Here is a 27,681-nt window from a genome sequence, read left to right on the forward strand (position 1 = left end):
GGGGTTTCTCCTTGCCTCCCTCCTCTCCCGGCCTTGCAGCCCTGCCGGCTCCCGGCACCCCTCAGGCTGAGCCCGAGGCCGGCCGCCTCCTCACAGCGGGGGCTCACGGGATGGCCGCCCGGCTCTGGGGGCTCCCTGCTGGGCCAGGGTCTATACCGGGGGCTGTTCTCCTCTGTCTCTCATTACCTGGAGCCTCTCAGTCCTGTAAGGACTAAAATAAAGCCGCTCCAGAGGTGGCTTTGGGTTCCGTCTCCCCTCAGAACCCCATGGCCTAGGCTTTGCCCCTCAGCCCTGCTCGCCCTGGGCCCAAGGAGCCACTCCGCCATGTCACCCACCCCCAGGGGAAGCCGGGCTCCTGCCTTTATCCCTCTGGAAGGGGCCTTGTTCATCGGCATGGACTTTCTCTGGGGGCTGAGGACCTCCTCTGGAATGATTCAGGGCCAAACTCTGGCTCTGGCCCCTGCCCGGCTATGGCCATCTTGTAGGCTCAGTTGTTTGCCCCAGCCCTGGGGTGTCTCCACAACCAGGTGTGAGGGGTCTCCTTGCTGCCTCTATTGGCCCATTCCCCTGACTCCACAGAGGCTTTGGACCCCATACCATCTCCTTTCCCATGGCCTCTCATGCTCAGCTGCCTGTCCCAGCTCAGGAGCTCTTCTACATCCCTCCCATGCCCAGCCTTCCACCTTCTTCTCTTTCCCTTCTCCTTCCATGGAAACCAGGCTTAGCTTAATGCACCATGTCTTCATGCTCTAGCCCCAGCTCACAATCCTCCATCTTATACCAGCCCACAATGACTCTTTTCACTACCTCGGCACTGGTGGGCATGTCCCTCTGATGGGTTTGCCAGCAGCCCGCTCCCCTCAGCCAGGTGGAATTACCAGGTATCTGGGGAGGTGGTTTTCTAGCAACTGATCTCCATGCCATGGCCTGTCTGGAGTATGATGCTGTAAACTAGGGCTGTAGGACCTGGGAAGATGGTCCATAAATAGAATCTGTTCTTTCTTGAAGTTCTCCTCTTGCTTCATAGTCCTGCATCTCCGGTTGCTCTTCTGAACCAAGGCACTATGCCGAGGTCGGTGTCATAACCCACCACCATGGGCAGGTGCAGGACAGATGTGCTCTCGTCACTCTTGGTTTCTCCATCAGAAGGGCAGCACCATGAGTCTTGGAGATCTTCTCTTGATTCCCAGCTCTTGGGAAAGAAAAGTTTGGCGATGCTGTGGTAGGGAGTGACGCTGTGAACATGTTGGCTGCACGTACAAGGAGCCAAACTCAGTGTGACTGTCTGACCCCACTGTATTAACTCTGGGAAGGGGCCGCCTGGGGTGATCAATCATTTTAAAAATGTGAAAGCCCTTAAGAACACTTGTCTCTCTCTTTCTTTTTCCTCCGTTTTTGCTTCTAGAAAGAGAACGGCAGGACGGCGCCTCGGCACTCAGGGGCTGCTGCCAAAAACCATCCTCCACCAAGGCAGCAGGGACCCTCCAGCTGGAAGAAGCTTTCGGAGCAGCCGGGGGAATCGAGGAATCCGTGCCATCATGGGGGTATTATGGCTGGCCAGGTTCATGCTGGGATGTACAGCAGTTATGTATGTGGAACAAGCCCAGGGTCAATATGAAGGGGACTTGCAGACAGACAGATTTGCAGGCTACGAGGAAAGACAGCCAGCAAACAGAGTGAGAAGAAGAGGCCAAGACACTTTACGAGGGTACGTTTAATGTTCTTTTCTATTTTATGAAGCAGAACTTGGGTTATTATCATAGCACATAGAGACATGCTTGAGCTCAGGAAGGAGACTGCTCTGCAGATCTGTGGTAGGAGGAAAGCTCATGCCAGAGGGAACAACGGAGCAGAGTCCTGTGGGAGCAGAGAGCTGTGCCCTGAGCTCTGCAAGGGGATCGCAGCGCCTTAGGGCTCACTTGCTGGGACTGTGAAGAGCCATCTACACCCTGCCTGTTTGTGGAAGCGATGCTGGGTGTTCACCTGTTGGGATGGCTGTGGCTGGGCTTTCCACCAAGGCCATGGGGATGCTGTTGACTTAGGTTTTGACCCTGGAGTCGTCTTCGCCTCCCTCCTACATGTCAATGCTCTGGGCTGTATTGAGAGGTTATTGCCTCTGATGGCTTTTTTACATGATGATTGTTGCTAAAGGGACGGTGTCACACTCAGTCCCTTGTTGTACAGCATAATTGTGGCTTGTGGTTTCATCTATAGACAAATAGCTGTGAGAGCTGGACCTGTGAGTGTTTTCCACCTGAGGAGGGAGACAGGGCTCAGCTAGAAAATCCTAAAGCTTGTGCTGGAGCTCAGCACAGTGTTTGCATGCTCTCAAGATGGTTCCTGGCCCCGGCGTTGATTCTGGGTTATTTTAAGTCTCCCTGGCTGTAGTTCCTGGAAAGTGTTCCTGTGTCAGTGGGCAGAATCAGAGCAGAACGTGATACACGCGCGAAGGCTGGTCTGTGCCAGAGTCCTCCGGCACTTGCTGGGGAATGCTGCTTGAATGGGACGGAGTGCTGTGCTTTCAGCCCAGACAGTCAAATGTGCTGTGTTTGGGCTGGAGCTGGAACGCAGAGCCTGGCCCTCGAGCTGCCAGGGGCAGGGCCGTGGGGCTGGCATTGTCTCCTGTTGGAATTCCAACCTGCGTGGCCACTCCCTCCTGCTCCGGCGGATTTGGAAAAGATGGACAGCAAGTGTTCCTGGGGGTTTGGTCTTCTCAAAACTGGCTACCAAAAGCAGCCATCGGTTCGCTTGCAGGGTAGGGACACCCTGCATCTCCCCCAATATCACCCGTAACTGCTTTCGTCATGCTCCTCTCTTTGAGTCCATCATCCCTCAGATAAAACATCCCAAATCTTTGTGATTATCAGGGATGAAAGCTGTTTCTTGAGAAGGATGGGATGACAGTCTACCAGATACAGAGACTCTTGTTCACCCTGCCAGCCCAGGGCTATGTGTGATTGATTACTGTGTGATAATGGGGACAGAAAGGATTGGAAGGAGTTGACATGTGCATGGACAGTCCTGTCTCACGCAGTCCTGTGAAGAGAAAGGAAGGGCAGAGCAAGGAAAGAATGAGTATTTCCATTCTCCCTGGAACCCCAGAGAAGGTCACTGGTGTCCAGGGGTCTTATGGCATTCAGTGACTTAGGTGACCTGATCCTGTTTTCAAAAATGATTTACAGCATAATTCCTTTTGACTTTCGGTGAGTCTGAAGGGTCCAAATGAAGCTCAGCATCCCAAGTTCAATAAGGCCAAGTACCAGGTCCTGCACTTGGGTCACAACAACCCTGTGCAGCGTTACAGGCTTGGGGCAGAGTGGCTGGAGAGCTGCCTGGCAGAAAAGAACCTGGGGGTGTTGGTCGACTGTGGGCTGAACATGAGCCAGCAGTGTGCCCAGGTGGCCAAGAAGGCCAACAGCATCCTGGCCTGTATCAGGAACAGCGTGGTGAGTAGGACTTGGGAGGTGATTGTCCCCCTGTACTGGGCACTGGTGAGACCCCACCTCAAGTGCTGTGTCCAGTTTTGGGCCCCTTACATCAAAAAAGACATTGAGGGGCTGGAGCGGGTCCAGAGAAGGGCAACGGAGCTGGTGAGGGGTCTGGAGGACAAGTCTTATGAGGAGAGGCTGAGGGAGCTGGGGGTGTTCAGCCTGGAGAAAAGGAGGCTGAGGGGAGACCTTCTTGCTCTCTCCAACTCCCTGAAAGGAGGGTGTAGAGAGGCAGGGGTCGGTCTCTTCTCCTAAGTCACAGGTGACGGGACAAGAGGAAATGGCCTCAAATTGCACCGGGGAGGTTCAGGTTGGATATTAGGAAGAGTTTTGACACCGAAAGGGTTATCAAGCCTTGGAATGGGCTGCCCAGGGAAGTGGTTGAGGCACCATCCCTGGAGGTGTTCAAAAGACGGGTTGACATGGTGCTGGGGGATATGGTTTAGTGATGTTTTTTTTACCCGAGTTAGGTTGGTGGTTGGACTAGATGATCTTGAAGGTCCCTTCCAACCTAGATGATTCTATGATTCTAAGTTAGAAATTACCTCTGAAAACCCTTCTCTACTTTAAAGCCTCAGACAGGGACCAACATTTAAGTAAAGTAATACCGAATTATCGGTTGTGTAAATTGTTAGAGGCCACACAGTAAGTTCGAGGCAGGATCAGAATCGGGCCTGAAGTGTCTGGCTCCCAGTCCCCTGCAGGGAGCTGAGGACCACACTGCTACCTCCTTCATTTTCTCTTCTGCTTTCCTCATGCCCTCTGAAGCAATTGCTGTAGGAAAAGAAAAAAAACCCACTGGGATAAGTGCAGGGTCTGTTTAAGGAAGTCTGTGCGACTATAATTTAAGACAACTGAAGGATCATTGTTCCTCGGCCCTTGGGAGAGCAGTCTTGTTTCAAGGGAGGGAACTGTGGTGGACAACACAGGGGGAGCTGGCAAAGCTCAGAGTGGCTGGAGCTTCTGCCCCAGGCGCTTCCCATGCTCCATGTCAAGCGACCCTGACAGTCTCCTAGGTTTTGTGTCCAAATCTCTCCTTCAGGATTTCCAGCCCCTCAGCAGTCTCTCTCTTTAAAATCTCTATTTTACAAGCAGATAAAAACCACTTGAGATGAGAAATCTGTTGAAGAGTGATGTTTTAAATAATGTCTACTGGGCTTAGAAAGCAGCTACAGATGTCACCAGCTGCAGTGCTGTAGATGGGTCTGGCAGCCAGTGAAAGCCATCTCCTGCAGAGCCACAGACCCAGTAATTGTTGTTGTAGATTCCCCAAACAGTCCCTTGTCCTTTATCCTCTGCCTTGGAACGATTCTGGGGTGTTGCAGTTGTGGATCAACATCGTCCCTGACCTGGGTTTTGCTGCCTTAAGGGATCAGGGTTCTTTGCTGCTGTGAAATTGTTTAACAGAGTTTGAGACACTTCTTTGGGGAAAATCAGATAAGTCCCAATTTAAGGTTTGGTTTTCTCACAGGCTGCAGTAGCAAAAGAGACAAGTGAACAGTGAGTTTTCTTGGTGCAACTTTAAATGTAGAGGGAGGTAGGGTTGGTTTTGTGTGTGGGTTTTTGTTTTTTTTTTTTAATTTGGTGTTATTTTACAATGTAGGCATGCAGGTGGCTTATCTTGACTACAGTGATTTGTGGAATTATCTATTCTATAATGCCACTCCTTTAAACACGCATCTGAATGTCTAAACACACTTATCTGTGGTGTCTGTTTTAATAGTTTATGACACCATTTCAAATATTTGCTCTGGCATTTGCTTTCAAAGACCCACAACTTTCTCTCTCAGGGAGAAAGACTAATTTCAATCCAACCTTCATCTGAAATATCTTTGGTTCTGAGACTTCCTTTGGTTCTGAGGCTTGCATGAAAGGAATTTAAATAGAACTGGAATTAAAATGCAGCAAAGCTTAGCTGCATCACATGGGGCTGAGCCGGCGGCTCCCCTGGTGGACTCGGGGCCACCACCCCCAGCCACCGTCCTGAAGACTCTGGTTTCTGTGAGAATGTTCAAAAGTTTGTGTGTTGGTTCTGGATGGAAGGAAATGGAGAAACAGATTTGGAGAAACAGATTTGAACACCGCTTTAGATCTAGCGGTGACGCAGTGCAGAGTCCTCTTCTCCTTTGTGGAAACCTTCTGCTCAGGGCTCCTGGACTCTCTGTAACCCTGGATTATTTATTCCTTGAAATCATTTCTTTTGCCAACACGAGTTAATAATGGTTTTCTTTTCATATACCATGCTCGATACCTTCTAAGCTGCCAGATCTCAAGGCCTTTTACAATGTTAACGTGCCATTTGCGGATCATTTTTTCCATGGCAGAAATACTTTTGCTCCCAAAGCAGACTATGACAGACAGACAGATACATTAGAGGACAGCCCCCCATCTTGACAAGCTACATCTGGCTTTTGTCCTACCATTTATTCTTATATATGCCTCCTTTTCTCTTGGGCGGGTGAAACCGTGTGTTCCCTCCATCTCTAGCTTGTGTTATATCATAATTTGGACAAGAAAATAGGATTGAATGGCACAGAGTAGTGTCACCCAGGTGCCTTTATAGGGAAATTGTTACCAACTCTGGAACAATCAAATACGCAAACATATTTGGTTGCTCCTTCCTTCATTTTCTCTTAAATACCTTTTCTTCTTACACACAGCACAAATAACTTCCTGTGGGTTTCCCAGGCTGGTCTTGAGTAAGCCCCAGTAGCACAGGGGGTGCTCTGCTCTCTTCTGGTGGCAAATTACTTTGTGTGAAGTTTTAGTCAATTAGTACTAAAAGAAATACACAGAAGCATTTAATATCATAGAGCTCGTAGTGAGACACTGCTCTCTAGTAACTCCAACGTGGACGGCACAAGCTGGTGTCTGGAGTGAACGGGCTGTACACGAGGACAGTTGTAGGTGTCTTGTTGGTAAAAGAGGTTTCGGCAATGCAGGAGGAAAGATTGAGTATGTTCCTGCTGGAAACGTATTTATTTGGAGCTCTGTTCCAGTCCCAGTCTCCTTTAATAACGGGATAAGTCTGAAATAAATGCAAAACATGAAATAAATGCAAAATAAACAAGCCTGTTATTCACCAATGCCTTTACAAATAACAATTAATAAAGTAATGTGGAGCAATAAATCACAGCCAAAGCCATGATTTAATCTGTCCTTAAACTCATTAAAGTAGAGACAATTTAAAATGACCGTCTCCTGAAAGGAACAGCACTGACAAATCCATTTATGAGGCAGGATTTGAATGGGATTATTAGTTTAATGAACTATTGAACAGTTTCCAAGAGCAAGAATGTGTTTAACAAAGGGGAAAGAAAAGATGATTAGTCTGCAGCCAGCTGAGCTGTTTGCTGGCAGGATGATTTCCTGTAAGTTCATGGCTGCCTGTTTTTTCAAGTAAGAAGAAAGGCTCAGCTATAGCCTGACTTTAAACACAACTAATTATGTCAAGCCCATTAATTATGAAATGGCCACTGCAATTGAGAAGATGGATGAAGGGAGAATGTTTGGGGAGGTGTTTGCCGTAGCTCTTCTATTGCTCGGAGTTATGCAAAGAGACAGAGAGGGGTCTAAATTAATTGTGGGGAATGGGGAATACGAGGAGTTTCCAAGCTGCTCTCCCAGAGATTTTTGACACCTCTTTAGTTTCCAACTTGCCATTGGGGAAGGGAGAGGAGAGGCCCGTTGTGTGCAGAAGGCTGCTGGGATGTAGATGAATTCTCCCTGAGCTTGGAAGCTCAGATGCGGTGGGGAGGGAAAACCACTGGCTGTGATTCTGAGCCACGTGGCACCAATTTAAACTGGAGCTGACACTGGGGTGGTGTTTAATGTCGAGGGGAAACTGGTCATAGCAGAGATGAGCTTCAATACCACCATTCACTCCGAGATGTGCACAAAGATGCTTTCCAGCCATGTTTTAATCCAGCTCCATTCCTGACGTTGCAGTTCCACAAGGGTTTTAGGACTGGAATTACAAAAGGTTTTTCTGGACCGGCAGCAATTGTAATTTTCTTCACTCTCGCTTTAGGTTTATTGGAAACATGTGCCTTTAAAAAGAGCTGATGCCCAAAACACAACCAGCGCTGTCAGATGTTTCGTGATTTGGGCCCTGATTCTGCCTCTGCCAAGTTCAAGCATAACGTTTTAGTTGACTTGGTTGAAAGGAACAAGCCCTAAGTGGGAGTCAGCAAATCTTTTCTGTTGTGTTCCCGTCTCTGCCGCTACTGTAAATCTAGAGAGAGGTATTGATTTCATCAACGTCCCAGAGTGGAGTCCTTTAAATGCAGCAGCTCAGCTTTCATTCTGTATAAAAAAAAAATTGATTTCTTGACCTCGAAGTTGTAGAAAACTCCTCAGTAAGAAGCAAGGTGCTACTAAGAGGCAGTGGAAGCTAAAATGTCCCATTTCTATAGTTTAGGCAACCAGACTGTGTCCTACTGATTGTGTGAGTTGTTTGTGAAAGACTCTGTAACTATGGTGATTTAAGCACTTAAAAAAGCAGATTTGTGGGACGTGTCACTAACTACACCAACTAAAACTACACATACGTGTACCCAAAGAGTAACAACAGAACTCCAGTACTTATCAAAAATTGCTGTCTGAAATGGACTGTGCTGCTTGTGGTTACCCACATCTCATTGCAGTTGGACTAGATGATCATTGTGGGTCCCTCCCAACTGAAATATTCTAGTCTATTCTAAATATTGTTTTCCTCCCAAGATGGTGAAATGGACGTTCAGGGATGCATAAAGGACTCTCCATCTCCAAAGAGGTAGCTTTGGGGCATCTCCACTTAGAAATGGTGAGGAAGGACATGGCAGGGGAGAGCATGGTCAAACTCGAGCAAAGCTTTCTTGCCTTCTCCCACCACATTCCTGCCCTGGGCAGGACATGGGTTTCTGTTCTCCAAGACCTGTTAAAGCTGACTTTAGAGTGAAGGTATGTCCCTTCAATAAAGGTGCAGCTGGAGCTTCTCTCACTGTGTCCCAGTCCCCTCTTGAGCACATCTCAGCGGCTTCCAGGTCCACATACTCCACACACGTAAACCTTGATATTTATTCATAGAGCTATTAAATACTACAAAGAACAGAAGGAACAGAATTAAGGCAGCAGCTGCTGGAAACTTCTGACTTAAGACTCTCGTTCCTAAATTTTCCTTGTGTCTTGATTTATATTGTGAAATGGTTGATCTTGGACTTCTGGCCCAGGCTGGTTTCTCTTGTTGTTGGCAGAAAACGTGAAGGCAAGTATTGGCATGGCAAAAGATTATCTGGCGTAGAAGTTAACTGGTTATATGGGTTTTGTTTGGAAGTTTTAAGAACTGGATTTGAAGTTTTGATGTATTTCAGAATTTAAGGGAAAAAAAAAAAAAAGATGGAAGAGTTGGTAATGCTGCTTTCCAAATGAAAGTGTTAAGTAGTTCCTGGAAGTAAGTTGCATTTTTAGTCTTTTTCAAAAGAAAGTCTTCTGTATGGTTCCTTGCTGGTATATAGGATTTAAACTTAAATGCGCATGAAGAGGGGAAGATTTTCCCTACCATCACTCATAAAAAAATGTGTGAAGGTCAGAATAAAGGGGGGAAAAATAGTATTATTGACAAAGAAAAAGTGTATAACAAAAGATTTTATAGACCCCCCCCTTTGCTAAAAAAATTAAATAAATATTGTAAGCATTATTGTGCTTGAACTTGGCATTAACCCAAGTAGATGGAATCCAAGTCCTATACAGTCTTTGCAAGACTTTCCTTGCATTTTTCTGCATTCCTTTTATGAAACTGAACAATAATCTTGTGTGTTTAAAAAATTGTTTCCATTGCTCTTTTTTTTTTTTTTTTTTCTTCATAGTTTTCAGCTAAAATTCAGGTGTCTATGCTGCACTTGGCTTTGCGCGGCTCGGGTCACCTAAACTTGGGCAGGATGTTGCTGTACGTGTAGAGATTTGTTTTAGTGTGAGCCGGTACCTGTGGTGGCAACCAGGGAGCCTTCTCAGCTTGGCTTCCTCTCCGTGGATGTGTATCTGGAGTCCACGTGTGCGAGGGGTCCCAGGAGACCTCTACCTGGGTGCAGGGATGATTTGTGAGCCAAGGCTGCAGTTTTGTACTGGGGAGGTCCCTGATGGGACTTCCTTTCATTGTAGTCTCTTGCTCCGTCACCTTATTGATGAACTTACTGGTAGCTGCATCTCAGCAGAAAGAAAGGGGGCTGAGATACAGAGATCTGTGATCTTTCCAGACCACGTCTCTGTATTTGAGATGGCCTGTCCCCAAGGCGGCTTTGCCTTCTGCTCTAAATTATGGTAGGGCATTCAACCCTGGGCACAGAGACAGGAGAAGTACCATTGAACATTAAATAGGTCCATTTAATGCTGTTTCAATTTCAATCCAAAGGCAATTGAATATGTATTAGAAGTAGAAATGTAATCACCATCTGGAAAAAATGAGTTATTTTCTTCCCATTTGCTAATAATGTATAAATGAAAACAGTAAACACCTGAGTAACTCTGAAACTACGTAATTGCTCAGTTAAAAGGCTTGTATTTTGATATCATGCATTTTCCTGGTTGATTAAAGAAAGTGCTAAATTAGGTGTCAAGGGTATCTTTAGTTTCAGACTATTCATTCTCTAGGAAAAAATAACTAAAACATGGAAACAGAGATGAAAATAACTACTTAAATTAAGGCTTCCTTTCTGTTAACTAAAATAATCGAGAAAAAGTAGTCTTTGTTCACTTAAGTTGATCTTTCTTGTCTGGAGCCCCTCCCGGGTACTGGGAGGAGGAGCAGTCAGTGATGCACCCTTCCACCTCTTCCCAGACCTCCCAGTTTCCTTAAGGAGAGCTGCAGTGGAGGATCAGCCGCTGAATTCAGGTGCTTGAAAGGCTCAGCTTTCTTTGAGCATCTTATGGCAAGGTCTTCTGAGTCCCAGCTACTTGGTCTGGGCTCAGGCAGAGACCAGGTCACCATCGCTAATTAGCACGGTTGAGAGATGCTCGGTAATGCTCCCAGGGTTTGCTCGGAAGGGGGCTCTGCACCAGCTCCCACCACTGATATCCCTGGGGATGGAGGTGGGGGGATGCTCCAGGGGCCATGGAAAGTAAAGGGTCTCCAGCAGGAATGTGAGAGATGTGGTAAGTCTGGGGCTTTGGTGAGATCAGAGAAAAATGTTTCTGTTGCCACCGACGGATTTCTGAGTGGAGTATTTCAGGTATTGCTGAGAGCCTTAGGAAGGCGATCCATAGCTCAGCTCCGCAAACAACTTCAGGATGTCTGAATTCTGAAGGCTTTAGTGCTTGTGATATTACCCAGCAGAAGAGCTGCAAGCAGTTTTTAAGGTGTGTGACTTCTACTGGAAAGTTAGCATCTCTGCACCTTTAAAACCAAATTATTAAAACCAAAAATAATTGAAATCACTGGGACTTGAATTCTTTCCTAAAAGCTCAACAGATGCTGGGCTGTTTTGCAGAACAGGAGGATGATGTTTCAGGTGGGAGAGGTTGGGCACCTCCTTTGCAGGACGGAGTTGATATCCTTACATTGAACAGGGGGTTGCCTGGATAGGAGATTCTCTGCTTTCTCTTTTGCAAATTACTTATCAACCTGTATCCATTGCACGGACACTGGGGAAGTAACAGTGACTGTACAGATAGCAGAGTCCTAGGCTCGTAAAACTGATAAATCACCGAAATAAATACTTGCAGTACATTTGAGGGATCTGGTAAGTCAAGAACGAGGAGGACACAAATATGCTCCCCTTTAGGCCACGGATCCAAAAGTCAGCATTGTTTCAGATCTGTTCTCACGCCATGACACAATCCCGAATCCCTCTGGGCAGGGAGACGCAAGACCAAAAACCACTATCACATTTGGCAGTAATTATTGTCCCCCTGGTGATCTCCACTGAGGCCAAGGGTGACTGATGCCTGCAGTGGTGCTCCCCATTATTGTCAGAGATGATCCCTGGGGCTCAGCAAAGAATCAGGCCAAGATCAAAACCAAAAAGCATCTTGAATTACAGGAAAAATTTCCAACTCAGATGGAGAGATAGGATCGTCGTCCCTGGAAAAGCCACATGCTTAAGTCAGATAAGACTAGAGAATGCAGTGGGGATATTCACACACATTCATTTTACTTGACTCTCTGCACAGACCTGAATTTCATGATAAGAGGAGGGCTGCACGGGGTGGGGGGGGACAGATAAACTAAAAAGAAACTTCTATGTCTCTTCCCTGAAATAGCGCTTCTGTGGATAGGAGACAGACCTCCTTTTTGCGGTAGCAAATCGGAAATCTTCACTGGCCTGGCAATAACTAAATTGTCACTTGAGTCGGTGAATTTACAGCGAAGGGTAACTCTGAATGGTTTGGGGAAATCTAGAACAGTATTTGGGCTGGTGGCTGTTCCTAATGCTGAACGAGTAGAGTGCATTGAGAATTGGCTAAATCTGTTGCTGGATGGTTTTATTTCCCCATGAAGATTTTTAAGCTGAAACTTGAAGATAGAAAACACCTGAACATAAGGGATAGGGAAGGTAGTGACTATAAGCATGTCGAGGGGTTTCCATTCATCCCATGTCAATTGTCAGAATTGCCGCACCCCAAACGGGATGTGTGTGTGGATTAGAAGAGAGATTTTTCATGTCTCTCAAGATACTCGGAGAATAAAAAGAGAAGAACAGAAGAAAAATTGAGATTGGGCAAGCTTAATAGACTCCTAAAATTAGGAGATTGTGCTCAAGCAGAAGAGGGGGAAATAGCTTCCCTGGACCTGCTGGCCATGCTTCTTCTCATCTAGCCCAGGATGTGGTCTCCTGCTGTTGTGGATTCCTCCCACCTATTTTGAGGACCAGTATCAAGGATATGAAGTCTCTTATCTCTCGATCGTTAGGTTTGTCACTGGATGGTTAAGCTGTGGTGCTTCTCATCCCGAAATCACCAGGTGTTGATCCCCTGTGCTGGTGGGAAAGTTGCTGCTCACCCTTTCATAAAACCCTGGGTTCCAGCCCTACTACGAGCCTGCAGAGTTGTACTTTGGCAGGGCAGCAGAGTGGTTTTTACTGAGTGTTTTGTTTGAAACACTTAGAGAAAAAGGAATTTGTGCTTGGTCACTTGCCTAACTTACATCTGGGATCTGGTAAAAGTACAAGCCATACTTTTATTAACAAAGTCTTAGTTTACAGGGAAAAAAAATGAAGTGGTTTGAATTTCCGAGAGCATCTACTCTGTGATCTTCACTTGTTCTTATTGCACTAAAGAGACCTGAAAGAGACCTAAAGTGTTGGCATCTCTGTTCTTGCCAAGGGACTCAAACCAGGCCGGACCCTCTGAGCTCAGACTCCTTTTCCCGTTGAACAGGGAATATCTTGGAAAGTAGCACTCAGGAGACAGTCACAGCACTGAGGACCTCTCTTCACCCGGCAGGAAGAAGCTTTGGGCTGTATCAAGGAGGGAAATAACAAATGACTGTGATAAATATGGAAGAGGGTCCCCGTGCTCAGGCAGCAGATACCCAACCCCAACTTTTTGAGAAAGCGATGAGCCGGGAGAAGGATTTGCTGACCATGCAGCCAAGCAGACTAGTTGCAGGGTCACAGCTCAGGGAGCCTCAGTCGCTGGTCAAGGGGCTCCGTTTGGTGAGAAGAGCAGGAAATTGGCCCAAAGTAATGAACTATAGTGAATTCTTCCTGAATTATTATGTTGAATCCCCCTGGATGAGGCCAGTGAGAAGGAGAACATCTGAGCAGCCAGAGGAGCAATCCCTGTGCAGAGCAGAGCATCTCGGAGAATTGCCCCAGCCCTGGCAAGCCACCAATTTTCATTCACTTCTGTCTTCCTCTAATTTAAGGAATGGAAACACCACTTCTGAAGGCCGGTGACAACTGAGGTACACTGATTGCTCGTGACAGGGGAGACAAATCCTGGGCTGCTGCTCCTGCTGTCTGGAAAGCACGCACTACGTGGAGCCAGGGGTTCATTAGCTGTGGGTCTTGCTGGACGGCAGGAGAAGGACTCCTCGCAGGACACACTTATTACACAAATCAGCCCTTTAGTGACCATGCAGAGCTTTTTGGAGAAGGTTTGGAGAGTTCATTCTGGCTGGGTGTTCTTTCTCCCACCTCTGGAGGAGTGGACAAAGACCTGCATGCATGTGCGTGAGGACGTAGCTGTGGGTGAGCAGGAAGCTCAGGGCAACTTAACTTGGTTTTTGGCTACCATCTGTGTCTGCAAAGCGTTCTCAGCCTGGACTTCACACGCTGTGCTGTCTGCCCTCTCCTACCTTTAACAATGAGTACAATTCTGCTGGGGTCACACTAGGCATCTGACAATAATTGGCAGGACCTTTTCGGCTGCTTGCTCAGCTTGTAGGCAACAATTCAGTGCTCCGGGCTGTCTTTCCCAGGCCGCTAACGGGAACAGGCTGCCGCAGCAACAGCCAGATGCCGCTTGTGTTCTGTCCCCACGGGCGGGCTGGCACCCCCAGCCTGTGGGCAGTTTTGTGGTATGGACCGTCTCCCAGTCCTTCCTCATGCCTCCGACTCCGTTGTGGATTTGGGAGAAAGGCTTCTCTCGCTCACAGCCCTGCATTTTCACATCACGTAGCCACAGCTCTGCTCTATCTTGGCATCTCCCAGTTCCCAGATGGAGCCACTGCCAGCAGGCAGCATTTGGTGCCATCAGTTGAAATTCAGGCTTACTTTGTCCCTGCTTATCTTTATAATCCTATTGTTTATTTAAAGTGGACAAAGAAGACGCTATGGCCAGCGTTGCTTTTCCCTTCTGTCCTTTCTTTAACATCACCCTTTTGGCCATATTTACGTTGATTAAAATAGTTCTCTGTAGCAGCTGAGCACCTCCAGCCTTTTCCTGGGCTGCGCAGAAGTTGATAAGGAAGATCTGCCTCGTATTGGCAGGTCTATTTTTGCATCAGCTGAACCATGGGGGTGGCCCAGCGGTGCCAGAAAGGTCTGGTACAAACATGTCAGCTCTTATCTCTTATCACCCAAAGGAAAAACTCACGCAGGCGTTAGCACCATCTCATCAGTGCAACTGTGTCTCCCCAGGACTCGATCCTGTCTGGATAGAACCCTCTCGCTACTTCTGGATAGCAAGGAGGCAAAGCTGGGAGGGAGTAGGGTAAAAAAAACCACCTCTTGATTCTTAATTTAGGACTGATCCTTTTGAATTTTCTTGATAGTTCTGAAACGTTTGTGGATTTTGTTGTCAGAATGGTGTGAGCACGTTTATTGACTTTAAATGCTTTTTCCTCTAACCTTGACCTTCCCATCCTTAGCTCTTCACCACAAATGATGGCTGCAGTTTTCTATTTAACAACTAAGTGACATGCCTTTTATCCACACCTTCTTGCTGATGAGAACATGAGTTTCCAGCTTGTGTTTCCCAGGATGGAGATAACTGCTATTAATTTTAAAAAGCAATTTTGTCACAACTTTGCTGAAGATGTTATTTTTTTTTTTCTCTTACAAAACAGCATTCTCCTTATTGAGTTCTTGCTTTGGAATCTAATTTCATTCTCCCTCTAGGTCATTTCTGTGACACCATTAATTTCAGCCCATTCAAGATGGATTCTCCCCCACGTTTTGTTTTGAAACTCTGCTAATTTTTAGCATATGCTTCTAAAGGTTCAGTTTTGGAGGAACAATTGGGATCTTGCAGTTTAGCCTGCTCTGTCACAGGGTGCCCAGGACCTCTCCCAGGATCCCTGCACAGAGCTTGGAGAAGAGTCTTGGCTGACTGTCTTTTAGAAAGAGGTGGTACTTTCCACCATAGTTAAAAATAACCCACTCTTTATCAATTTCATTCAGCTTCCACTTTCTTCCATCTTAGTCTACGGGATCGATGTCAGATACCTCTACCTTCACTGATTTTGACAAAAAACCCTCTTAATCTTTTGCCTGATAAAAGTCTATATAATATGCTTTAATCTTCAACAAGGCTTGAAGTAGTCTGGGGCCGGGGTGTATTAAGGGCAATGGCTGTTCACACCTGTGTGTTAAAAAGGGGGGACCAGTGGACAGATTCGGGTGGAAGTCAAACTGCAATACTTCATGCCTGGCTATGGATTGTCTGGGTTGCCTACACATTGCATGGAGAGTCCTATATCAAAAAAAATAGATCATCCATCCATCCATCCATTCATCCTGCACACTGGGAACCTGAGGGCTGAATCTTAGGCTTTACAGGCCCTCCATCTGCTCAGAGGGAACTTATCTTCCCAGTTAATGCCAACCACAGACATATGTCTACTTGTAGCTGGAGATTTGCACGTGGATAGCAGTGGCTGTACCAGCTAGCTTTGGATTTTTTCCAGCCTAATGCAGCCAGGAATGGCAACCCAAGATGTTCCCCCATCTGCAGGGAACCTAATCCATACCAGCAGAAACAGCTCTGCATTCAAGGTCTCCTTTTAACTTCTAAGCACAGGAGAAGCAACAGATGCCCAGCCTTGTGGAAAACGTAGGCTCTTTTGAAATCAAAATACAGATTTACTCTCCACCTCCAACCATAGCACCAAATTATTTTAGCAGAGCCCTGGATTCTGTGTTTGCAGGGCTGGCGAGGGAGGCTCCACACAGCACTGGGCAAACACAGGTCATGGAAAAACAGTTGCCACGGTTTCTACACCGGTCATTGTGTCTGGGGAAAATTAGAATTGGGAAGCAGAGCAGCCCCCTTCATTGCACAGAGAGTCATCCAACATGGTCTGTGGTCCCCAGGGATCTTCTAGTCACCACGAAGAGTAGAAGCTAAGATTGCTTTTACAGGGGAACATCGTTGCTCGGGAGAGGGGTTCCTTAGAGTCTGCTCTCAGTCCAGCTCAGCGTTTTTGTCATTAATGCCCAGTTCCTTTTTCCACGGGAAGGCATCCTACTGCTTCCACGTTGGAAAGGTACAACACTTGTGGGTGTCTGCTGCACATCTGCAGTGCGTGTCTGCAAGTGTGCTGCACTTGTGGTGTCTCCCCGGTCTGTGTCTGCGGTGCCTCTGCCCTGTGTTTGCTGGATGTGGCTGCTGTACATACGCTGTGTTTCCGTTACATCTGCTCTGCATCCCCTGTCTATCCGCTCTGCGTTTGCGGTGTGTTTTCTGCACACGTGTTGTACGTGTGCTTCATCTCTGCTGCGTGTCTTCTGTGTATATCCTGTGCATCTCCTGCGATCACGCTGAAGGTGGGAGACTCATGTAGGCCTGGGTAAGGGATTCAGGGTGTTCTGGGATCCACCAGTCTCTCCCAGCCAGAAAAAGAATCTGTTGCCCTAAAGCACTACAGGTTCTTGCCAAAATCCAGACTGGAATCTGGTAGAATCTGGTACCTCTGGTACCCTATGAGAGGTAGTGGTCTCATAGGGTGCCACTGAGGCTGGTTGTCATGCCCAGGGTGCCCAGCCATCCCAGCACCCTGTGGGCATGGTCCCATGGCGTGGCTTCGTGTCAGGAGAGAATCTGGCTGTGCCTCAGTTCCTCACTCCTCCGTATAGCCCTAAGAGGGTCACTGTAAGATCAGAGCCCCACAGCATTCTGCACAGGTCAGTCATTAAAATAATGTATGGTGGCTCCTTTTGGTGGGAGTTAAGCACGGCTGGTTCAAACTCATGACGAGGGAATGGAGTTTGGCAGAGAAATGTCGCACAAGGAGCTATTCAGCTGCTCTCCTGCAGCGATGATACGTGCTGAATTTATCCAATGTCACTGCACAGAAACAGAGGACAAAACATTGTTTTTAATTTTCAGACCCAACGTCTGTGGCTCGAGGTTCCATTCCTACTGCTGCCCCGGCTGGAAAACGCTGCCCGGAGGGAACCAGTGCATTGTCCGTGAGTATCCATTTTCCTGTTAAGGGCACCAAGGGAACTAATTGCCGTGTGGGAAGGAATTCATATCTCGCACTTCAGCAGATGACAGAATATTTCATAATCCACTGGGGCAGGAGCAGCGATTGCTGGGAGTTCTCATCTCTGCTAGTCTTGATTAAAGCAGGGTGGTGGCAATTGGTCCCATTTAGTGCACGGCCTTTTATCTTCTGCCAAATTGCCCCTGTGTTCCTTGTTGCTTGATGGTTTGTGTGCCCGCTGCAGAAGATTAGCCTCAAACGAAAGCTACTGGTGACTCCTGAGAAAGTTATTTTAGAGCTGCTTGTTTAGATGAAATAATGTAGTTAGTTGCTGGAACCAACGGCTGGATGCTGACATTGCAAACACGATGTCATGAGACAGTGTCCACAAGCAGGAATTTACGTCTTTGAGTGGCCATCAAAAGCAGGATGCTGATTTAGATAAATCACATCTCTGTTTTGCCGTCCTCCAAAAGCTTTCCCGTGTGGAATAGGCCATTACTGAACTCTCGAGTGCTGATATATACACCTATAAAATCCATTAAGGGGCCGATGTTTCGCGTTTCTGTAGGTTAAATGTGTGAGTTAAAGGGAGAGGAGGGAGCCTGCCCTTTGGAGGATGTTTCCATTGGAAGCGAAAGTCAGCTCAGGAGTAAATAAATGAGATTCTCACTCGAGACAATAGGGGTAATTGTACCTGCATTTGGTCATGCTTCAAACTGAAACACAGTAAATACATGCTGTCCTGGAGATATTAACTGTAACCTGGACATAAAGAACAGGAGACAACACTAGGGCAGGCTTGTATCTCCCAGTATTTTAGCTTTTTGAATAAATCTTCTGCATTAGAGCACACTTGGAATGGTATGTGAATGCCCTTTTCCAAAGCTTCCTAAAAATAATTGACACTGGGAGGTTTCAAGTTGAGAAAAACAACAGGTCCTCTCCTTTCCCCACGAGCACGGAATCACAGAATGGTAGGGGTTGGAAGGGACCTCTGGAGATCATCTCCTCCAACCCCCTGCCACAGCAGGGTCACCCAGAGCAGGTCCCACAGGAACGTGTCCAGGCAGGGTTTGAATGTCTCCAGAGAAGGAGGCTCCACCACCTCTCTGGGCAGCCCGTTCCAGGGCCCTGCCACCCTCACAGTAAAAAAGTTCCTCCTCATGTTTAGATGGAACTTCTTATGTTCCAGTTTGTGCCCGTTCCCTCTTGACCTGTCACTGGGCACCACTGAAAAAAGACTGGCCCCATCCTCCTGACACCCCCCCTTGAAGTATTTATAGGTGTTGATCAGATCCCCCCTCAGTCTTCTCTTCTCCAGACTAAACAGACCCAAGTCCCTCAGCCTTTCCTCATCAGAGAGATGCTCCAGGCCCCTCATCATCTTTGTAGCCCTCTGCTGTACCCTCTCCAGCAGTTCCCTGTCCTTCTTGAACTGGGGAGCCCAGAACTGGACCCAGTGCTCCAGATGGGGCCTCACCAGGGCAGAGCAGAAGGGGAGGGTGACCAGCAGAGACAGGCAAACTCACAAAATCCTTCTCACCATCCCGCAGACAGCGGATGCCCCACCAAGGAGACGAGGCTTGAGTTGAATGCTGACCGTAGCGAAGGGTTAAGGAACTCGCAGCCAAAGAGCCGCTCAGTGGCATGCGGGGTTAGCGACATTCGGGGTTGTCTGCTGACTTTTCTCATAACTGTAAAACATGCCATCTGGGCTGGAGGTCCTCGGGGGACTCTGTGTTGTAATTGTATTTATAAAACACACAGAGATGAGATACTTTCATGGGGCTCTAATAAAATCTGTGCTTACACAGGTGGAACAATACTGCCAGCTATGCTCTTGGCTCCCATGGCACAGGAAGGGGAAGAGATTAGCAGGGGTCCCAGGCAAGAAAGGATGGAGGTTGAGATGAAGGCATCCTGCTGATGCGTCTCTGGCTGACTCGGGCTCAGCCCCTCATTCAGCAGGAGACGCGTCTCAGTAACAGCCGGTTCCCTCAATGCCAGACCATGGACTGCGAAATGCTTCATGGAAACACACACATTTTTAAGGGAAAGAACAACCTGGCTCCGTGAGAATGTCACTTGTCTCTGCTGAAAAACATTTTTAGCAGGCAAAAGTAGTGAAATATGCCTTCCCCATCCTCTGCTGCTGAAGAAGCGATGTGGTAGCGGGATCAGCCAGTCTGTGATAGAAGGAAGGTGCCTCCAGGAACTCCCTGTGAACATGCGGGTCCTTCCCACTGTTCCATTTCCCACGCCAGGGTCCTCAAGAGGTGCCCCAGCTTCCTCCCCAGGTTATTATTCTGAAAAGAGATGAATTCACACCCTTTCGGCAGCCAAAACCACATCTGTGAGCAAGTTCAGAGAGTAGCGCATTGTGCTAATCGCTGTGTCTTTCTCTTCCTCCAGCAATTTGCAGGAATTCTTGTGGTGATGGATTTTGTTCACGGCCAAACATGTGTACGTGCTCCAATGGACAACTTTCTCCCAACTGTGGCTCAGCTGGAGGTAAGAGAACATTGCTGGTGCTTCTCCTCCCTCTGGAGTGCTCTCTTAAAAATTTCCCAGCCACAATGAAAGGAAATCTCCGAAATATTTTGTGTTTTGGCAGCCAGGTTCTGATCTGAATTGGGCAGTAGTCATGACATCTTTAATTTCTTGTTGAGCTTTGACTAAAGGTCCTCGCTCCCCCTGATACCTGGAGAAAACTGGCAACCTCCTTGCAATTTCTGCTGTTTTGGTAGGAGAAATCCTACAGGGTGCAGCTCTGAAACCACATCTCACAGCAGCAAATAGCGACGCTGCTGCCAAAGAGCCCGTCCGCCCCTGGCTCTTCTTTGAAGTGGAATTAAATCTGTCACTGCTTTTGTTAACCAAATAAATATTTTTTTCCAGTGGAAAAATTATTAAGTTTTTCTTAGGGTGTGATTTGATTTGGGTGTCAGGGAGAATTGCCCAGCATTTTTAGCGAACTCCAGTGACGCGATGGAATTACTCACAGGCAGAACTGGGAATGCAGAAGCTGCGTTGCCACTTTTTCTCCTTTGTTCTCCCATCTCAGACCTTCAGGACCAAAATCTGAAAAGCTCTGGGAAGGGCGACTGGGTGGCTGAGGTTTCTGAAAAGCGGACTATGGGGGACTCAGCAGCGTGACAGTCACGCATCCAGAAAGCAATTCCCATATCCCTCTGGTAATCCTGCAGGATGGAATCTAGACCAGATCCTGGTTCCAACCACTCCATTACCCTGCAGCACAGAAAACACTCCTCTGGCTTGAGGCTAAATCCCAATAGCTCATGGTCTTGTGTAGTGTCTGAATGGGATCCTTGCTCCTCTGTGCCCCCTTTTTCATTGGGTTCTATTGCTGGAAAGGACCTGGGATTTATGGCAGACGCCAGGCTGGATATGAATCAATAGTCATGTAACAGGGGTCCGTGGCCACAAGTTGCCACTTGGGGTGTTCAAGCTTGAGATCTTCAGGCATGAAGAAAATTTTCTTAGACTGGAGGGTGCTGTGGTGCTGGGACAGGGAACCAGAGCTGGAGGAGATCACTCTCCTTGGGGTTTTGAAGACTTAGCTGAGAAAGTCATTGCCTGCCTGGTCTGCAGGGAGGTTGGATGGAGATGTCCAGCGAGCCCTTCTACCCACGCTCCTGGAAGCCAGCAGAGACCCACCTGGGTCAGTGCAGGTCTGCCCAAAAGGGCTTCAGTTGCCTCTAGAGTGAGAACAGCGTGTGACTGAGGGCTGGCCTGCATTCTACATCTTCAAACGTGGACAAGGAGAGTGGGTGACCATTTGCACCTGACTATCTAAACAGTCCACCCTTACATGATGACACTACTCAAACACACCAGCCCAAAAAAATCCTGCAAGCAAAGATACAGAGCTGTGGGACGGTATTGTTTTAAAAAAGCTGATTTTGTTAGTGCCCTATGTAAAATGCAGAAATTAATGGGAGTTTATAGAGTCTTCTAAGGTCTCAGATGGCCACTGCTAGAGACCCAGAAATTTATTTTCCATTATTGCCCATCTGTAGGGAAGCTATTGTTAATAAAGTGACTTGCAGGCATCTGATTGAGGGCCAGAGAACCAGCCCCCCCAAACCTCAAAACCACACTCAGGGTGTGACTCAAAGAAGGAAATTCCCAGAATCTGATTCCAAAGTGCCACGTTGTGCTCCAGCCCCGCAGATGTCCCCAGCGCCAGAGCCCTGTGTCCTCACAGCCCTTCCCAGTGCTTCGGCTGGGGCTGGGAGGAAGGTGCCGGAGACCCGGAGAGTTTGTGGAGTGAGGGTCCATGTGTTAGCAATCAGGGAGGAATGCGAGGAATGCTGTAAGCAGTATACACATTTGGGCACAGACCTGGCATTCCCCTGAGCCTGGGGTGGATTTCAGCATGTGCTGGGGTTGGAGGGGGTGGGGTGGGGGGGTGTGTTGGTTTCTCTGCAGGGGCTTCATCAAATCTGGCATTCATTGTGGGGATGTTTGGATCTGCATTTATCATGAATGCTTCAGGGAGGTAAAGCAGATAAATTGTGCATTCCAGAGGCAATAAAAGCCACTCTGCCTCTCTCTGTCATAACAAAAAGCTTGGTTTCCTACTTCGGGGAGTAAAGATATTTTAGGAGTAATTTGCAAGTGACTGTTTAGATAGTAGTAGCCAGTAAGCAGCCCAAAAACCTGCCTGCAAACTCCACTGCTGATGGCTGGCAGAGCAGCTGCAGCCACTGATCCTTTAAAATAAATTGTAGAACTAATCCAATCCACTCCAATCACGGGAAAAGTTAACTAGGGTGGGCTGTCATTCTCTTTTTTCCTAGAACTTTGGTCTCTGCTACCCTGGAAAATCCTGACAAAGAGTAACAGGCCTTTAAATTCTTGGTTGAAAGATGTTCTTCTGTGCTCCAAATCTGCAGGGGGTTCTGACGGTGCCAGACTTGGAGATAAGTCGGATGGTGATGGGACCTCAGGGCCTTTGGGATCATGGCAGTGTGAAGCAGGACCTGCCCTGTGCAGGAATTGTCTTTGCCAATTAGTTGGAAATTACCTGGATGAGCATCGGGGCTCTTACTTATGTCCAGACCTTGACCTCCCAAACTGTCTCAGCTTCTCCAAACCTTGCTGAATGTTCTGAATGCTGTGGAGGGAAGAGCTCTGAGGGATGGTCAGCTCTGACAGACAGACACTTCCTCGCTACCTCTGTCTCTGGGCAGCCCTCCCAGATTCCCTGTATGTAATTGCTTTCCCAGGGCTGATTAATTGTAGCGAGGGGTGCAGGGTAAGCATGTGCTGGAAACAGAGCTTTTTCCCAGAGAGACGGGTCTCACGTCTGACAATCTGGGCAATGCTTTGAAGCCTCTAGCTTAGTTTCCTTAATCATTAAGCTTTCATCTAAATTTGGCCTGATCTCTGGCCGTAGAGCAATAGGAAGAGTCGTAGACATCATGACTAATTCGAACCACACTAGCAACGCATGGATTAAATGTACAGCACATGTGCCGAGCGTTTTGAATGCAAAGCTCCAAGACTTCCTATTCCACTCCTCCTTCCTTCCAGGCTTCCTATGAACAAGGTGTCAACCACATAATTATCCCTTTTGGACACTTTTGAGTCCTACTACCTTTTGGACAGACATTTCACTCGTGCTGGCCCCGACTCTTCCCTGCTTGGAGCCGACGTTGTGTGCATGGAGAAGACACCAGCCATAGCTGAGCATCCACTCACACGCGCACCCTCCAACCCCTCCTTCTTCAGGCCGCCAAGTCACGGCCCCTCCTATCCCTGGCAGTCACCAACTGCGGTGTTCATGCTGAAAAACAGTTTTCACATAACTCATTATAACCTCAGGCACTTGCAGTTTGAGTTGTCACATCTTACAAAGGAGGAATGCGTTGTTCCAGGCCTTTCAGTAAAGAATGAAAGCTGTTTGACCTGTATTTGTAACTCAGTGTTTAGCAGAAAACCTCCCCTTTTGGGCTCTTCTACTTTAATACCACGTTCCTTAAACACTGAATAGTGATGAAACAGTTAAAACCGAGACTGGCTTTGGGTCTACATCAGTATAAAACTTCCCTACTCTTATTTATTGCTATTGTTTTCCTACGGTGCATTAGTCACATTCAGTGTGTCTTAATCTAGCGTGAAAGCTGAACTCTGACATGGAAAGAAGATGATGTGTGCTTTTCTTTGCAGAGTTCTTCCAAAACCCCCTCTCCTATTAAAAGAATCTCACCATTAAGGCCACGTAGTAATCGTAAAAGGAAAAGAAATACCTTAAAAGTTGATGGTTTTCCTCCACTAAAGAAATTCTATCCCCAAAACACCTCATAGGTCTTTTGACATGCTTCTGATATGAAGATTAGACAGCCCAGAATATGAAAAAGGATGTTTTGAAAATGGAGCGATACCGAGTGTAATATTTCCCTGCTCTTCTCCGCAGTCCAAACCTGCAACGTGAGATGCATGAATGGTGGGAGCTGCAACGAGGAGTCCTGCCTCTGCCAGAAAGGCTACACTGGGACGTACTGTGGGCAGCGTAAGTACCTCCAGCACCCGCAGGACACGCGGGGAGCCGAGGGCACGGCCGGGTTCACGCAGCTGCAGGACGAGAGAGGTCACCCTGATGTGCTCTTTGATGCCATCGCTATATTTCTCCTCTCCGTTGGGATTTTTTTTTTTTTTTGTGGAAAAACTTCATTTTAGCTCCAATGAAGTGTCTTTCAATTAAAGGAAGAAAAACTAAAAAAAAACCCAACATTTTTTGATTATAAATTATGGCAGGTTACTGGGGTGTGTGCGTCCTCAATTTTAGTTTTGTTTCTTTGACAACACCAACTTTCTATAGGGAAACCGCAACATAGTCATTGAAAGAAAGTTCATAATGTTTTATGATTTGGTTTTCTCTTTTGTCAGAGCACTTTATACCTTTCACAGCGAGAAATTTAATTTTTCCCCCTAGTTTCCCATGAAAGATATTTGGCAGTTTTAAATCATTGCTTACGCACATTGTCAAATTAACGATCAAACAACTTAGGTGCCATCTTTAAGAAGTGTCTAGTAAGCAAGTATGCAGCATAGTTTTGAAAGAATCTCTGATGAAATGGAACTTTCCAGGTGAATTTCAAATCCCTGTATCGATGTCAGAACCACTGAAGTTCTCAGTGAAGTCTATGAGAATTTTTTTAAAGATGGGCAAGACACCATATTTCCCTTAAACTTCTCCTCAGCTACGACTGATTCGTTTTTGCTGAAACTTTCCAAAAAGTTCAACTAGAGGCAGACACACCAGATGGAAAATTTCATTCTGAACAGCTAAAGCTTGGGAAAATTATAAGTAACAGCAAACCGAGACTTACAGTGGAACGCACTAGGCAACCTTAATTATGTGCTGCTACCAGCTCCACCTATAATATCCTCAGTAGAGTTTTCATAACGGTTCAGATATTGGCAAGACATCACTGAGAGGGTGGGGAACAATGGAGAGTCCCACTGGCAGCATCCCAGCAGAGCAGAGTTCGGCTTCCTCGGCTCTGAGGTGGGTGTAGCCTTTGCAGGGTGTGAAATGCAGCGGTACCCGGCCTCTCTGCAGCTCAGAGCTTGGCACTGCACCAGCGAGGGCCCCACTGAGCTATGGTACAACATTGCTGTGGACCTCACTTTTCATGAGATATTCTTCTCATAGAATCATAGAATGGTTTGGATTTGAAGGGACCTTAAAGCCCACCCAGTCCCACCCCCTGCCCTGGGCAGGGACACCTCCCAACGGAGCAGGTTGCTCCAAGCCCCCTCCAACCTGGCCTTGAACCCCTCCAGGGATGGGGCAGCCACAGCTTCTCTGGGCAACCTGGGCCAGGCTCTCACCATCCTCACAGCAAAGAATTTCTCCCCCAGATCTCATCTCGATCTCCCCTCTTTCATCTCCAATGTGTTGGTGGTGTTGGGCAACTGAGTAGGTTGGAGAGTGAAGTTTTCTATAGGACCTTCAGGAAGTGTCATAGCAGTGCTCCTCTCATTAGTCATTACAGCTGCTGAGATTTTTATAGGTCAGTGGCATCTGTCACGACCAGCAATTGCTTATGTCACATGCAGAACTCTTCCTACAACCTGTTTAATTAGCTAAGCCTCAGCCCAGGACCTAATCAGCAACTTACTCCTTTGACTTCAGTCCTATTGACAGCAGGTTTTCACGTGAGGTCTAATTTTAAGTCAACGAATGCTTTTGTGCTGATCAGACCGGTTCTTCTCTGCTTTGGGTACGTGGGATTAAGTGGCAAACAAGTCTCCTCTCCTCGCATTTCACTGTTGTCATACGTTAAACATTTGCCTTTATGCAGTTTCTCATTTGTTCATCTTGACCTTGACATTTAAATCCCAATGCTAACTTGAATGAACTGAGATTCCAGAGCGCAGGAAATCCTCTCAAATGAAATAAGAGTTTATAGCCCTTTTTATAAATGGCTTCATTCATAAACAGGAAGTCATTTTCTAGGAAAAAAAAAATCAGACTTTTCTCTGTAAGTTCCCTACATGCAGGAGATTCTTGATGGGTGAACAACACAAAGTAGGTGATATTCCAAGTCCTGCCAACACCACACGTCTCACACGGTGGTTTCACTACGAGCAGAAATCACTGATTTGTCTCTCTGTTCCAAAACAGCTGTCTGTGAAAACGGCTGTCAGAATGGAGGCCGGTGCATCGGACCAAACCGCTGCGCTTGTGTCTACGGATTCACGGGTCCCCAGTGTGAGAGAGGTAAGGAACACATTTCCATGATGTTATTACCGACGGATCACAGGATCAGGAGTTGTATATTTGAGCTGCGTGTATTAAGGATATTCAATTTTATGTGAATTTCTGCTTGATTCCTCTGCCTGATGGCACAGCCTGTATTGACAGCCTCATGCCCAAAGCACTCCCTGGGTATTACGTGTGCAGGATGTGCAGTGCCTGCTGACTGCACCGCTGTTCGGTGTCTCCGGATCCTCCTCTCCACATGTGGCCCCTTGTAGCTGTTTGTTAAACATCAGTAAACTCCCATGCTGAGTATAAAAAGGGTATTTTTCTCTTGGGCATTTCCCTGTTTCTTGCCTCTATAACCTGGGAGTGGCTTAGAAATGCCAGGAAGCCCCTTACTACAGTGTCCTCACCAAGGGAAGATGGCACCACCGGTCCCTTCCTAAAGGCTAGGGGAGAAGGGAAAAGAAACCTAGAGCAAACATTTTCAGACCTGCCAGCGTGATGAGCTGCCCCCAGCCAGCAGCCAAACACCCAGCTAACATCTCACTCCCCGCTCCCGTGGGATGGGTGGAAGAGAGAAGGAAGTCAGAAAGACCCGTGGATGGAGGTGATGTCAGGTTAACAAGGAGAGAAAAATCTGTGGGTGGTAGCAAAGCAGAATAAGGAATTGATTCACTACTTCCCATCGGCAGGCAGATGTCCAGCAAACTCTTGGGAAACAGGACCTCAACACCTGTAACAGTGGCTTTGGAAGACAAGCACCATAACTGTCTTATATCCCGCCATCTTCTTTCTTTCCCTGAGGTTTTATCGCTGAGCACAACGTCATATGGCACGGAATATCCCTTTCAGTCAGTTTGGGTCACTTGTCCCAATTGTGTCCCCTCCCAGACTCTTGCCCAGTCCCAGACTAATGGGTTGGGGCTGGAGAGCAAAGCCTTGATGCTGAGCAAGCACCGTTCAGCAACAGCCAAAACACTGGGGTGTCATCCGCACTGTTTTAGCCGCAAAAGCAAACCACGATGAGGAAAGTTATCTCCATCCCAGCCAGACCCAAGGCAGCCAACTCATTTTGAGGCCCATGTTGAGTTACCCTGAGTGGGACTTGCAGGACTCTCAATGTTATCACAGAATCACAGAATGATATGGGGTTGGAAGGGACCTCTGGAGATCATCTCCTCCAACCCCCTGCCAAAACAGGGTCACCCAGAGCAGGTCCCACAGGAACATGTCCAGGTGGGTTTTGAATGTCTCCAGAGAAGGAGGCTCCACCACCTCTCTGGGCAGCCTCTTCCAGGGCCCTGCCACCCTCACAGGAAAGAAGTTCCTCGTGTTTAGATGGAACTTCCCATGTTCAAGTTTGTGCCCGTCACCTCTTGTCCTGTCACTGGGCACCACTGAAAAAAGACTGGCCCCATCCTCCTGACACCCACCCTTGAAGTATTTATAGGTGTTGATCAGATCCCCCCTCAGTCTTCTCTTCTCCGGACTAAAAAGACCCAAGTCCGTCAGCCTTTCAACGTTCACTATCCCTCTCACCATATTTCTCGCTGCAGCTCTTGCAGAGCGGTGGTGTTTGAGGAGTTAGGGACCACCCGCAGTTA

At 47.4% G+C, this 27,681-nt stretch overlaps 1 protein-coding gene across 1 annotated transcript in view; it reads left to right on the plus strand.

The window, feature by feature from the left end:
- The first annotated feature begins 1,538 nt into the window (after nt 1–1,538).
- The window catches only part of FBN3 (fibrillin 3), a 111,240-nt gene continuing 85,097 nt past the window's right edge, over nt 1,539–27,681 (plus strand). The window contains exons 1-5 of the mRNA XM_074163853.1: nt 1,539–1,708; nt 17,235–17,317; nt 19,750–19,848; nt 23,780–23,875; nt 25,997–26,092. Coding sequence (XP_074019954.1) covers nt 1,539–1,708; nt 17,235–17,317; nt 19,750–19,848; nt 23,780–23,875; nt 25,997–26,092 — 544 coding nt within the window. The remainder of the gene's footprint in view (nt 1,709–17,234; nt 17,318–19,749; nt 19,849–23,779; nt 23,876–25,996; nt 26,093–27,681) is intronic.

Source organism: Numenius arquata, chromosome 25 (genome assembly GCF_964106895.1).
Source record: "Numenius arquata chromosome 25, bNumArq3.hap1.1, whole genome shotgun sequence".
Taxonomy (NCBI): Eukaryota; Metazoa; Chordata; class Aves; order Charadriiformes; family Scolopacidae; genus Numenius; species Numenius arquata.